At 36.9% G+C, this 15,335-nt stretch overlaps 1 protein-coding gene across 1 annotated transcript; it reads left to right on the top strand.

Moving 5' to 3' along the window:
• The first annotated feature begins 4,949 nt into the window (after positions 1-4,949).
• LOC149218196 (uncharacterized) lies at positions 4,950-5,741 on the top strand. Its single transcript, XM_089386506.1, has one exon. The coding sequence runs from the start codon at positions 4,950-4,952 to the stop codon at positions 5,739-5,741; it is 792 nt and encodes a 263-aa protein (XP_089242632.1).
• The last annotated feature ends 9,594 nt before the right edge of the window (positions 5,742-15,335 follow it).

The raw sequence follows: 15,335 nt of genomic DNA, 5'->3' as shown, positions 1-15,335 counted from the left end.
GAATCCACGTTAGGTCAAACCAATCAAATGAATTTCCCACTCTACACCAGGTCCAACCAATCAAATGAATTTCTCGTTCTACGTGAGATCCAACCAATCAAATGAAAAACCAATTGAATAAACTGCTCGCTCTGCATTAGATCAATATTTTTTTGTTACCACGAATCAGGGTCACACTAGTCAATCATACAAACTATGCCAAAAAAACTAATCAAACGAACAACCAATCAAATGCATTATTCTCTCGAAATCCAATCGAACCATTATTTTCCCATGGACCAATCAACTAAATAAATCGACCAATCAAATGCACTAGTCACTCCATGTTAGATCAAAATATTGTTTTACCATAGAATAGGGACAAAAAAAATGAACAACCATTAAATGAAATGCCCACCCTTCGATAGATCAAAAATATTTGTTTTTCCATAGACCGGCGCAAGACCAAATGAACAAGCAATCAAATGAACTGGTCACTCTCCACGTCAGACCATAGAACTCTGCAAGGTTTCTACCCCACAACAACCATGTTGCAATGCCTCAAAGTAGCCACAAAGGCCACGCCTTTACGTTGTTCTACCACTCCCCTGATGCCACTAAGTATCAAACCATGTTGCTAATCTATACATAATAGGAGCCTTTTTAAGGAACCGAGCCAAGTCATGAAACCATATAAAATGACTAGGATTTAAGGGATATTAGTCACTTGATTATTGACATCCTATGATATCATCCTTGCCACATGGTGCATTCTAAGTGGGCCATGTGTCACCGAGATTTTCACTTATTGGCTAGCTAAAAGTGCCATATTGGCATTCCATGTGGCACCATCATAGGATGCCACGTCATCCTCATCATTCTATGTCATCGTTACTAGCCACACCATCCTTCACTACCATGTCACCATCTCGGGCCAACCACCAATGGCCATGTATTATTTTCCCCATTTGTCCACATGTGATTCATCACTTCAATAGGTACATCGAGGCTGCCATGTCATTAATGACTATGCAAGGGGGATCCACATGGCACTCGATTGAAAAGTCAAACATATCAATGCCATGTGTTGTGATGGGGTTGGACTAGCGCGAAAGTGTGGACCTTATTAAACTTTGGGCATGTTGACACATTATCCATCGTTCATGAGAATTTCAACAGTCAGATTCTCCAAAAGTTGCTTGAACTTTAATAGACTAAACACTGCACAAGTTTGTTTGACATCCACCACATATTTCACCATAAGTTCATAGATTTTCTCAGGAGATGCATGATGTTCAACAAATTTGGTGATTTTCAAATGAATTTGGTGTTTTTGTTCTCATTTAAACTTCAAATTTCAATTGGTCATAACTTTCTCATCTGGGTGGTGTTTTTCCAAGTGTGATACACTGCTAGAAAGGTCTCAGAGAGTACTATCTAAAAATACGACTCGTAGATTCCATTGAGGATCATAAATTTCACAAAAAACTCAACAAAATTAAAACCTTTTGGCTTCATGTGATGAGAGCATGCAAGATATTGAACTATCATAGTGCTTCCTTGGATTCATCAATGCCATTGTTGCTTCCCAAGACATCCCCGTTGACATTAATGACATTGTTTGTCATCAATGGAAACACTAAGTCTAACATACATAATGGTATGGCAGTCCCCACCTTCAAGCCACTTAGAACTCATGACCCATTCAATGTGTGTCATCATAATAGATATGTGAACTAATGGTAAAATGGTAGAAGAAGAAGCTGTAATCTTCAAAAGACTAGATTTAGGCTAGATTTGGCTACTAGAATTGAGTTTAGCTAAGTAGATTGTTTAGAGGGAACCTTGAATCGCTGTGTGAAATGGTACATAGGGCATGAATTGAATCATTGTTGTAGAGATATGGTGATGGAAGATATGTTTATTGTGAAGTGAACTACAAGGTCTAAATTACAATCCATTTCAGATGTGCGGCTAAGCCCATTTCCCTCTCTCAAAAATTTTAATTTTTTTGGCTTGTCATTATACCTTTACAATGTAGATCTATAGAATTTTAAATACACTTCATTGAAATCGAATTAAAAGCCAAGAAAAAGGGAAATACACATGCACATAACAAACAAACATAACACTTTAGCAGATCTAAGATCATAAGTAATTCTATGCTAATAACCCCGTGTTGCAATGCATGTGGGATACCAATAAAACACTTTCCTTCATTAAATTTTAGATTTATTTACTTGAATTTTGTTACAAGATATGCAAATCACTTTTCAAACAAATTTACAATCCACATATGACTGAAACTTAAATAGATATACCTAAACCAATATTGGAGTTTAAATTTTAGAACTTATAACTCATTAATTTCAACATCTCTTTTTCCAAGACCAAATGTATCATATCTTTGAACAAAAAGCTCTTATAAATGCTTTTGCTTATATGGATTCCCAGACCAAATGTATCATATCTTTGAAGAGAAGGCTTCAACTCTCGCCTCTTACAAATCCTTTTGCTTATATAGAAATTTAGAACACATACATACCATTAAAATAATATCTATAATCTTACAAAATTGGTGGCTTTAGCCTTAACCGGTTGAGATTGAATACTTCATTATTCACAATGAATTTAATTTATAAATACAATTAAAATTATCAAATATTTAAGACTAAAAATGCTTTGATACCATGTTATGAAATAAAACACATTAATATATGTACTAAGGCATTACACAAGAAGTTTGTTGAAAAAGGGTAAAGCCATGCTTTACAATATATTCATCCAATAATATCATATTATAGGACATGGATGTAACTACCTCGTAAACTGAAAAGTGCCCACACACACTCCAATTCATCAATAAGTAAAGACAACTTATAAAGATGTTATGTCGAACTTTGTGATATTCTAGAAACTAGCAATCTAACGATTATGGATTCTGGATTTCAACCCTTTTGAGTTTTCTTCCATGAATATTAATAAAGAATAAACCCTCCCTCTTGAGAGACCAATATGTTTATATTTATACTCTACAAGGTTGATAAGTTAAACATATTATATTATTATCCATACATTGCACTAATTCATCCTCAAATTTAGTATGCCTTTAAAGCGTTACATAGGCAAAGGAAATTCAAAGCTTAACCTGTGCAATTTTCATATTAATATATTCCTTTCTGTGAATTCAAACTTTGATTCTTCATGGGTGCAATATGCATGGAAATTCTATGCATTTTCCTTATTTAATTGAATATTGGCTTATGAAGGGTACACATTTGTAGATTGTGAGATACAAGGCCTTGACACTTTAAATGAAACTTGCCATCGTTTCCTCCTAACTTCAAACTTTAATGTATGAATGCAATGGTTTAGGAGACTTGAAAAGAAGGATGTCTACATTAAAGAATTAAATGTTTAATCACCATTGGATGTAGAGTCCATAATTTGGAGAGAATCACATTATCCATTAAATAAGACAGAGAACACAAGGAAGGAATCCAAACCTGTATTCTTTTGTATTTGGGTTTTTCCTTGGAGAACAATGCACACCCTATAAATATTGGGCTTTTGAAAAATAGCTTTTTAGCACATTTCTTTGTTCTGCATTCAGCATGGAAATTTGATTTCATATGTCTTCTCTAAAAACAAAGTTACCAACTTAATGAGAACTATATTGAGTTCTCATTTTTTTAGAGGTCATGATTACTTAGAAATAATGGAGAAAGGTTGTTTCAATTGTTTTGATTGTTTTCTAAGTTTAGATTTAGATCCTATTTTCTAGGATATTGTTGTGATCTCCCGAACAAAATGTAACCATTATATTTGTGTATGTGTGATTGCTATAATTAATGAATGCAACACTATGGTAGCCTTAGGTGCTCCTTACCTGAGAGCTGCGGGTTTCATTCTCAATTCGATTTGTCTTCCTATTGTTTTAGTTGGTATCAGAGCATTAGGGTTGAGTTGATCCCTTGTGGCTGATATTGACACAGTGAGCCTTTGTGGCTGAGAGAGATTGGTGAGCATGGAGCCTCCTTTGCTAGTGAGTGCAAGTGTGAAGATTTGTTGGTAGAATCAAGATCCACCATATTTATGCGTGGACCAGCATGATCACATTGGAAGGCTGCATTGTCTATTTGAGGATCGAGTCAGGAGCATAGTGGATCTTGGTGTGGATCAGTGGAGGCGAGCCGAGTTGGGATTTTTTAGGAAAATAAAGTTCAGAGCCAACCTACAATGCCCTTAGTTAATTATACAGTGCACATATTTGGTAGATTGTGCAACTTTTCTTAAGAAAAAGTGAGCAAATATGCACAAGTTCTATTAAGAAAAAGTGCGCAATTATGAAATTTTTATGAAGATAAAGTGCACATATTTGTGCATGAAGAAAAAGTGCACAGATTTGTGCATCTTTTATTAAGGAAAAGTGCACAAATCCATTTTTGTGGAATTTATAAATTGGTTGAGCTTCATTTGGTTTTTTGTTTGAAGCTGTGGAGCCTGGCCATTGTTGGAGTCGTGGATTTGTATATCAGGGATTCGTGGAACTACTAGTGGTGCTCATGAAGTAAGAAGCTGGGCGTTGTTGGAAATTGGGATTTTTTGTCAAGATGGCTAATCCCCTTGCAGAGACATACTTGAATGAGGCCAATAAATTGGACGGATCCAATTATGTTAATTGGAAATTCAAGTTGCAGACATTGCTAGAAGGCTATGGCACTTGGACCATCACAAAGGGAGAAGAAGCAAAACCTGCTGTAGGTGTGACAACTGCATCAATTCAAGACTGGGAGAAGTAGGAGAACAAAGCAAAGGTATTACTAAGAATGTCTGTTAAAGATAATATAATCCCTCATATTCGTGACTGCAAGACATCTAGTGAAACCTGGAATGCACTGAAGGAATTATATGAAACCAAAAATACAAATCGAGTCCTCTTTTTGAAAAGTAAGCTCTTGTATATTAAAATGGAAGAAAATGAATTTTTTGGTGCCTTTGTTTCAAGAATCAAAGATTTGAAAGATAAGTTGGGAGATATAGGAGAATCAATACCTAGTATTGATCTGGTAATAATTACGTTAAATGGAATGTCAGAGGACTATCATATGTTTATTATAGGTCTTGTAGCAAGGGAGAAAGCACCAAATTTTGAGGAATTGATAGATATATTGATGCAAGAAGAAGAGAGGCGCAAGAATTTGAGGCCTCAGAATCCAGACTTGGCACTTATGGCAAAGAAGAATTTCTTCAAAGGGAAACAAGGAGGAGGAATTAAAGGTGGAAGTCTATCTCAGAAAAGGCCATTTCCAAAACCAAATCAAGGTATGTCATCTGTCAGAAATGATTATGAAATAAAAAGTTTCTATTGTGGTAGAAGTGGGCATCTTGCCAGAGACTGTTATAAGAAGAAAAGTGATGAATCTAGGCATAAACATAGAAGACAATTAGGACATTTTGCAGGAGAAGCCCTGAATTTTGATCCAAGAAATCTTAAATTGTTTTTGTCTAATGCCACCCTGGATACTAAAACAGATGATGCTAATACATGGTTTGTGGACTCTGGAGCTTCGCTTCATATGACATGCAATAAGGGTTGGTACGAAAACTTCAAGGAAATAAGCAATGGAGGAAACATCTACCTTGGAGATGATTGTGCATATAAGATCATGGGATATGGAGATATATCTGTGACTTTACCAAATGGCAGTATCAGGTGCATCCATAATGTTACATATGTGCTTGGGATCAAGAAAAAATGATCTCTGTGTCTACAATTACAGATCAGAATATGAAGGTTGAATTCTTCAAAATACATTGCATAGCAAAAGATTTGCTAGATCACTGTAAACCTGTTGCTTCAGGAGTTCGAGTTGGAGACTTGTACACGCTAGAAGTCACTAGAAAAAGTCATCAAACACTGACTTCTACAACTATTTCAATAGAAAGTCTTTGGGACTAGAGGTATGGTCACATCAATTATCATCATTTATTGTTGCTGCAAAAACAAAGTATGGTTGAAGGACTTCCTATGTTGAATAATGAATATGGTGCATGTCAAGGTTGTGCATTAGGAAAAATTCACATAGATGAATTTCCCTCTAATTCTGATAGGAGAAAAAGATATGTATTAGAACTTGTGCATTCTGATGTTTGTGGACCCATGCAGACCAAATCCCTAGGGGGTGGCTATTATTTTATGTTGTTTATTGATGATTGCACAAGGTACACTTGGGTGTACTTCCTCAGGAAAAAGTGTGATGTTTTTTAGTATTTCAAAGAATTCAAAACACGACAAAGAAGAAGACAGGGAAGTTTATAAAGATCCCACGTTTAGATCAATGGGGAGAATACAGGTCGGGGAAATTCATCAAGTATTGCAAGGATCATGGTCTAGTGAAACAATTTACAGTACCCTACACTCCACAACAAAACAATGTTGCAAAAAGGAAACTCAAAATATTTGTGGAGTGTAAATGGAGTATGATGAAAGGTAAGAACCTTTCAAATTCTTTTTGGGAAGAAGCCATTAGTACTGCTATTTATTTAAAGAACAAAAGTCCAATAAGTTATCTTGATATTAAGACCTCATTCGAAGCCTTGTATGGTTTTAAACCAACAATTCATCATTTGAGGGTATTTGTGAGTAAGGCCTTTGCACATATTCTGAAGGAGAACAGAAAGAAACTTGATGCTAAAGGTATCAAATGTATTTTTTGTATGATACTATTCAGAATTTAAAGCTTATAAAATGTTTGATCTCTCTACTCACAAAGTGTTTTCAAGTACAGATGTAATTTTCCATGAGTAGGTAGATAAAGGAAGCAAGGATAACTACTATGAAAGATGGTACATTCTTCCTAAAGTTGAAGACAACAAACTAGGAGCAAAAGCAAAAGACAATGAGCAGTAAAATCTTGAGGAAGAATTCAACGATATGGGCATCACCAGCAGTCAGAGCCAAATCAGATGTGGAGAAGTAATTTTAGAGAATAGAGGTGAAAATAGTGAAGTGAGAAGGATATATACTCGACAAATTCGACTACTTGAAATGTATAAGAACTATGCCCTAATGAGTAGTGTTTTGAATGTCATAGAACCCATAATTTCTAATGAAGCTAATGAACATGAAGAGTGGAGAAAAGCAATGGAGGAAGAATATGAATCTATAATTAAAAATAAAACCTGGGAATTTATTGAACTACCCAAAGGAAAGAGCCAATAGGATGTAAATGGTTGTACAAACCCAAGTTTAAAGCAAATGGTAGTATAGATAAATATAAAGCTAGATTGGTGTCAAAAGGGTACACACAAAAGGAGGGCATTGATTATGCAGAAACAACTGGACCTGTAGCTAAATTAAATATCATTAGATTGTTAATTGCATTAGCTACAAAGCACCATTGGAATTTGCACCAATTACATGTAAAATCTGCTTTTCTGAATGGTGATTTAAATGAGGAAGTGTATTTGACACAACCTTAAGGGTTTGTGAAAAAGGGGCAGGAACATTTAGTTTGCATATTAAACATAGCTTTGTATGGGCTAAAGAAAACACCTAGGTCATGGTATGAGAAGATTGATTCCTTATTTCTTTAGCAAGGTTTTATGAGGAGTCAAAGCGATCCAAATCTGTATACCAATTTTGATGAAAAGGGGCATATAGTATTGATTACTTTGTGTAGGTTTTAACCATGTACACAAATTACCTGCATATGATTTCTAAAAACATAAAACAATGACGAGAACATAAAACGTAAAACATAAAACAAATATACACAAATATTTTCCCCCAGATCGCAAACCCAGGACTACTAGATTGATTTTTCATTATGTTCCTTTCAATGTTACAATACATATATATACATGCCGAAGCATCCATAAACCCCAATCCATTAACCTTGGGTTAGAACACAATTGTCATTCCCTTGATCGGATCTACAAAATAACATGGGCAGAAAACCATCATGCCCAAAACCATGTGTGAAACCCATGCACAAAACCATAGGTAGGTCGCCCACCTAATATAGGGTGCAATTTTTTTTTCCCATGGTGCTATCCTGGACCCCGTGCATGGGGACTACCACCCCCATAAAACCTCCCAACAAGGGGGGTTACGCCCCCATTGTGACCCCCTGCTGCGCCCGATGCAATGAACGGGGGGGGGGCTATCTTCCCCCATGTGACCCCCCGTCCATGTGTGCAAGTAGTCATGGAAATAATATAACACACACCCAACACTTTGTATGTTGATGGCCTAATTATTACAGGAAATTCAATTAAACGGATTGATGAAGTTAAGGTGCAGATGTCACAAGTATTTGAAATGAAATATCTTGGTGAGTTACATTACTGTCTAGGTCTTGAAGTGTGGAGAGATGCAGGCCAGACTTTTGTTACTCAGGGTAAGTATGTCAGAGAAGTACTTAAAAGGTTTAATATGGATCAGTGCAAAAATGATTTTGTTCCAATGCAACAAAATGTGAAACTGAATGTTGATGATGGCTCAAAGGAGGTAGATGGTACATTGTATAGACAACTGGTGGGAAGTTTGAATTATATTACTACAACCAGACCTGATTTAGCATACTCTGTTAGTATGTTAAGTCAATTTATGGCGAGACCTCTAGAAAGCCATTGGAGAGCAACAAAAGGAGTACTCAGGTATCTTAAAGGAACAATTGATTTTGGTATTAAATATACTGATTCATTTGATGTTGAGCTGACAGGTTACTCAGATTCAGATTAGGTTGGTAATCCAGATGATAGAAGATCTACTACAGGTTATGCATTCAGTATTGGATCTAGGATTATTTCATGGAGCAGCAAGAAGCAACCTATTGTATCTTTTTCATCTACAGAGGTAGAGTATAAAGCTTTGTGTGCAACAACTTGTGAAGTTGTTTGGTTGAGGAGAATTCTTCAAGATGTTGGAGAAGAAAAAAAGAAGGCTACAATTATCAAATGTGACAACCAAAGCTCAATCAAGTTGGAAAATAATCCAATTTTTCATGCAAGGACAAAGCATGTTGATGCTCAGTTTCATTTTATTAGAGAGAAGATACAGTCTAAGGAATTTTTTATTGAATATTGTAATACTTGTGAAAATGTTGTTGATATTTTCACAAAGCCCCTTGGGAAGATGAAATTTGAATTGTTTAGGGAGATCTTAGGTGTGGAGGTTAATCCTTTCTCCATTAAGGGGGAAACTTAGAAATAATGGAGAAAGGTTGTTTCGATTGTTTTGATTGTTTTCTAAGTTTAGTTTTAGATCCTATTTTCTAGGAGATTGTTGTGATCTCCTGAACATAATGTAACCATTATATTTGTGTATGTGTGATTGCTCTAATTAATGAATGCAACATTGTGGCAGGCTCAAGTGCTCCTCACCTGAGAGCTGTGAGTTTCATTCTCAATTTGATTTTTCTCCCAATTGTTTTAGTTGATTTTCATGCTGGTTTTGAAAAGCGATGATGTAAAAACATTCCTTTTTTTTATAAACATATTCTTGACACTTTAAATTTTCTTATGTATTATGGACATTTTTTTAAATGTTTGTGATTTTCATGCAAATTTTGAAAAATGTTGATGTGACATCGAACTTCTTTCTTTCTTTCTTTTTATTTATTTTTATATTCCGAGGGCATGTTTATGGCTCTAGCTCTTGGGTCTTGGCTTGTGGCTCTGGCTCTGGCTCTGGATCTGGTTCTTTGGCTCTAGCTTCTTTGATCTCTCTCTCTCTCTCTCTCTCGGCCTCTGCGTACCTCTGTAGTCCACTTGACCTCCAAGTGACTCTCAGCAACCTTCCAGCAACCTTTTTTAGTCCTCCAGCTCCCTCGGCAACCTTCAGTCACAAGAAGCCTTTAGTGCCCCATTTTCATATTAGGTGGTATCAGAGCCTGAGATTGATTAACCCCACCTTCAAAGAAGGTTATATCAAAATGCTTGATTGATAGAGCAAAGATTACTTGTCTGAAAGGTGTTTGGGTAGTCAAGGGTTGATTGGCTGATTGATCTATGCTTGTTGCAGACTGACTATTGTTTGAGTTTGTGGAGGTGAAGGGAACGCTATTGATAGCTCAGTCCAGGAAGGAAAAAAGGAAGAAGGGTTGAAGGCATTCTTCTTATCCCAAAGGACCTCAAGGCAATCATTGAAACACACGAGGTTTGTTGTAAAAGGTTGCTGAATAAGATCTTTGTTAATCTTGTTTGAAGTTCTTTTGTTCATTGGCATAGTGACAACTTCTACAAGTGAATTCTCAAATTCTTCTTTCTTCACAAGAGTCTTTGATGAAGACATGAAGCAAGACTTGTTCATCATGATGGATAAAGTGAGAAAAATGTATGAGGATGGAAGGAGGAGCAGCATACTTAGAGAGCGGTTGAATTTCATGGAGGAAGAGAAGCAGTTTCTTTCTGAAAAACTGCAGGAAATGGAGAGGCAACTTCATATTGCAAATATGAACCTGAAAAGGATGCATGAATTGGAGTCCCAACTCTTTGTTTCCAAAGAAGCCTTGGTCAAGTATCAGCATGAAGAAGAGGTAAACCATTCTAGTTTGTCTTCAAATTCTTCTAAGAATGCTTATATTGGTTCTTTTGAAACGCATACCAAAGGCATAGGTTCCAAGCTAATGTCCAAGATGGGCTATGAAGGAAAAGGCTTGAGTAAACGTGCACAAGGTATTGTTGATCCAATAATGGTTGAGGAAAGGCCTAAGTATTTTGGTCTTGGCTATGGACAGTCTTATGGAGAAAGTTCTAAAGCTGCCATGAAGATCATTGAAACAATTCCAAGAAGGAGTTTCATTTTAGGTCCTCTACCTCAGAAGTGTGAAGATTGTATTAAGGAGGAATGCAATAGCTTGAAACATCATTTGCAAGATGCAGGTGTTCAAAAGCACACACTTGAACTAGAGAGTTATGGGAACTCTAATAGCCTTGAAGAGATTGATGGTGTTCCAAAGGGAGCCACTTCTTCATTTGCATCACCTCCTCATGAAGGCAATAAAGGTGAAAGAGAAAGGTATAAATATGGTTCTAAACATTTTCCTTTTGATTGTGCAAAGCATGAAAAATTTCCACATAGATATGGGAAAAGAATTGCATGTTCCTTTTGTGGTTTGGATAACCATAATGTTTCTAGATGTTGGAAGAGAATGGCCACATACAGGAAACTTTTGAAGGAAAGGAAGCAAAAAGCCAATGGTCCATTGGACAAGGCAAATCATGCTATCAAGAGGATGCACATGCAATGCACTTACTGCCATAAGCAAGGGCATCTTGCTGAAAGATGTTGGACTCTGAATCCAGCAATGCTTCCACGAAAGCTGAAGAAGGTGGAAAGAGAATATGGAAAAAATGGAAAGGAAGATTCCATGAATGATGTGTTTCAAGATGATTCACATGTTGATGCTGATATGCAGACAAAGGTAGTAAAGGTAGTAAAGGGATTGGTGAGAAATGGTTATAGTTCTTATCCAATTAAGATTGCATGTCTTTTTGCATCTCTTTGCATTTCTTTGTTAATGGAATGCAAGTTGCAGGATTCTACCAAGAAGGTGAATGGAGAAGTTGAGTATGAGATTCACTTTGTTGCTGCAACATTATATTTCATTTCAGCTTCAAAAGTAGGGTGTGCTTAAGTGAAAGTTGAAAGATGAAATGCATGGATGAGAATGATATGCATGAACATAGGGATGTTGATGATTTCCTTGTATTTGAACATGTATGTGTAATTAACTTGAAGGGTTGATTGCTTTGACATGCATGTGATGGAATGTTGACTTGGGAGAAGTTAACTTGGTCTCCAAGATGGAAATAATGATGAAGTGTTTCATGTTTTGAAAAAGAGTCCTAATGGTCTTTTTCTACATGCTTGACTTGAAGGGTCATTTGTTTTAAAGACATGTTTTGTGGGCTTGTTATCTAGTCCATCATTTTTATGCAGATGTAAGACATAAAGGTGTTCACAAGATGTGAAATCTGTTTCTTTTGTTAAAGCAGGAGTTTAGTCCGTCCAGTTGTTGTATGTATTTCTGTTGTTGTTAACAGTTCTTGTTGAAAAATTTTCAAACAGGTACAAATGAAAATTTTGTGGAGCAGATGTACTTCACATTGTTTTAAGCCACCTTGGATCAATGATCAGGGTAGAGAAGTTCAAACTACCTTCTGTGACCATCTCAGCAGGAGTTCTGTATGAAGTCAAGGAGTAAAACAATTCTTCCCCAAGAGGACTAGCACATCTAGGAAGGAGAGTGGTCAAAGGCTTTGGTTCAAAGGCACTTTGCAAGGAAAATGTATGGAGGCTGAAAGAAGAGGGTGCTATTACTCTCATTTACTGTTCAGATCAGTATGTCACTCTTTTGGAGACCAAAAGTTCTTTAGTGGGAATGCGTGATCCAAAATGGATCTTGGATATACTTCTAAGTCTAAAGTGTTCCTCACAGAGGAAAATGAAAGTACAAGGATGCTCTTGGAAATAGCTCCATTGCATAGATCTTTTCATTTTGAATCTACTGCAACTTGAATGGGCTAAAATGGACTTCGGATGAAGAAGTTATCGCAAAACGAAGTTTGCCTTTGTCCTTTGAAAATGAGGCAAATTCTTATATAAATGGGACTTAAGGGAAAAATGTGTTTTTTAACATAAAAACCCTTAAAACCCATCACATCGCATTATTTTATCGCATCAAAATAAACAAAGGGAAAGGACTTAAAACAGGCACAAAGGCCTTCGGCGGACCCGACGGATTTATAAATTAAACAGTGAACCTTTTGAGTTCCGAAAGAAAAGGGGCAGTAAGCGATATTTCAGACAGCCCTCAAGCGGTAAGCAGTATTGGACGGGCTCCGCCTGATTCCATACATTTAGTGATGCGTGGCACGACAGAGGAGAGATGAAACCGCTCTTTCGGGCAGTTAAACCCCGCGTAAGTTATGCGCCCGAAATGGACTGTCAGCCGTCGGATTAGAGGCCGTGGATCAACGGTCAGGATTTGATCCGTGGATCGGCAATCGACATGACCAAAGGTAAGACCCCAGGGCCAATGCGATGTGCGATATTAGCCGTCAGATCGGGAAAGGAATGAATGGTCCATATTTAATTGATGATCAGCGATCCCCGATGCCAGGGTCGATATGATTGCGATTGCAATAAGTGATTAAGGGCCGGACTCGATGGGAATTATAAGCCCAATTACATAATATTTAAAATCTGGAAATTCAGGTTTTCAATGCATTTCCCGTGTAAATGGGTTTTTGGCCATTTGGCCATGCAACGATGCGATTCCGATATTGCGATGGATGGCAGACTCGAAAGGGATTATAGGCCTGATTTCATAGATTTTGAAATCTGGGAATTTAGGATTTCTTTGTATTTCCTGTGTATTGAGGTTTTTGGACCTCTCGCCTAAGCGATAGTGATAAGCGATATTTGGATGGACTCGATAGGTTTATAGGGCTGATTCCATAATATTTGAAGTCCAGCTAAAGGCCCATGATGTGTTTTGCGTGTGTTTCCTGTGTATTTCCGTTATTTGGCTGACACGGCCAGAGGAAGGCAAAATGACTAGGTTTTCCTGCCCACCTGTTCTTTTCCATTTGTAAACGGATTCTTGTGAGGAAACAGTCGGGTTCTTCAATGATGGAGGACTGTAACTGATGCATGATAAAAACACAGAGAGCACGAGCACTGAAGGTGGCCAGAAGGGAGTTGAAGGTTGTCGAGGGAGCTAGAGGACTAAAAAAGGTCACTGGAAGGTTGCTAAGAGTCGCTTGGAGGTCAAGCAGACTACAGAGGCACGCAGAGGCCGAGAGAGAGAGAGCTCAGAGAAGCCAAAGCCAAAGAGCCAGAGCCAAATCCAGAGCCAGAGCCGAGAGCTAGAGCCAGAAAGCCGGAGAGCTTTAGAGCCAGGGATAAGATGGTGTTCTAAGCCCATTGTGTTCAGTGTAAACCAGTGGAGTTGAGTGTGGAGCTTGTAAAAGGACTTTGCCATAATCCTAGAGAGCCTAGTCGAGTTGACTAGAGCTCAAGGAGATGTAGCCCAAGAGTTTTGGGTGAACTCCATATTATATTGCTCTTATGCGTGATTGCTTATCGCTGCATTATATTTGTTGCTTTATTTGCTGTTATATGTTTTATATCAGTTTGAACAAATAAACTTAAGGCATATAAACAGTTTAAAGACAAACAAAAGCTTCCACCTATTTTCAAGCACTTTTTAATTCCGCAATTGGTTAATCATAAGGTCTTGGGAATATATAAGCTTTGGAAGTAGGAGAGGTTCTTGTAAGCTCACAAGAAGCCTTTAGTGCCCCAATTTCAGATCATGACCACACACCTTTATGTAATGTGACTAGGCTGATTTTATCCTTGTCTCCACTCTCAACGAATGACGAATGTGATTTTAACACCCTTATATTATGAGTTTGGTTGCATATTGTTCTCATGTACTATCCATGCACTTCCAAATTTTAACTCTACAGTAAATATTAAGCTATATAATCTTGTTAACACCATAGATATAATACAAATTTCCATTATCTATTAGTTAGTGTTTAACATATTATCAGTTTAATATTTACAATCAACATTTTTAATCGTGTAATTTTCTAAAACTGGCTTAGAAATTTTTTACATGATGCTAATCTTTGAAGAAATATCCAACACAATTATCGATCACAATATTAATTTTGAAGATAGTAACATTAACCTTAATTATAGGTTTTATTGGAATTTTTTTACGGAGGTTTGAATAAATAGTTGTAGGGTATAGCCAATGATAGGCTTCTTGCCTCATTATTGGTCAGTTAACAAACACATAATTAAGGTTGTGCAAAGCATGATAAGTTTCCACATAGATATGGGAAAAGAATTGCATGTTCCTTTTGTGGTTTGGATAACCATAATGTTTCTAAATGTTGGAAGAGAATGGCCACATACAGGAAACTTTTGATTGTGCAAAGCATGATAAATTTCCACATAGATATGGGAAAAGAATTGCATGTTCCTTTTGTGGTTTGGATAACCATAATGTTTCTAGATGTTGGAAGAGAATGGCCACATACAGGAAACTTTTGAAGGAAAGGAAGCAAAAAGCCAATGGTCCATTGGACAAGGCAAATCATGCTATCAAGAGGATGCACATGCAATGCACTTACTTCCATAAGCAAGGGCATCTTGCTGAAAGATGTTGGACTCTGAATCCAGCTATGCTTCCACGGAAGTTGAAGAAGGTGGAAAGAGAAGATGGCAAAAATGGAAAGGAAGATTCCATGAATGATGTGTTTCAAGATGATTCACATGTTGATGCTGATATGCAGACAAAGGTAGTAAAGGTAGTAAAGGGATTAGT

Source organism: Pinus tabuliformis, chromosome Q (assembly GCF_031772625.1).
Source record: "Pinus tabuliformis cultivar Carrire ecotype Pingquan chromosome Q, CPIR1, whole genome shotgun sequence".
Classification (NCBI taxonomy): domain Eukaryota; kingdom Viridiplantae; phylum Streptophyta; class Pinopsida; order Pinales; family Pinaceae; genus Pinus; species Pinus tabuliformis.
This window is presented reverse-complemented; position numbering and strand designations above follow the sequence as displayed.

Coding starts and splice junctions, on each gene's coding strand:
- LOC149218196 (XM_089386506.1), top strand. CDS start 4,950: ATGGAAGAAAATGAATTTTTTGGTGCCTTTGTTTCAAGAATCAAAGAT.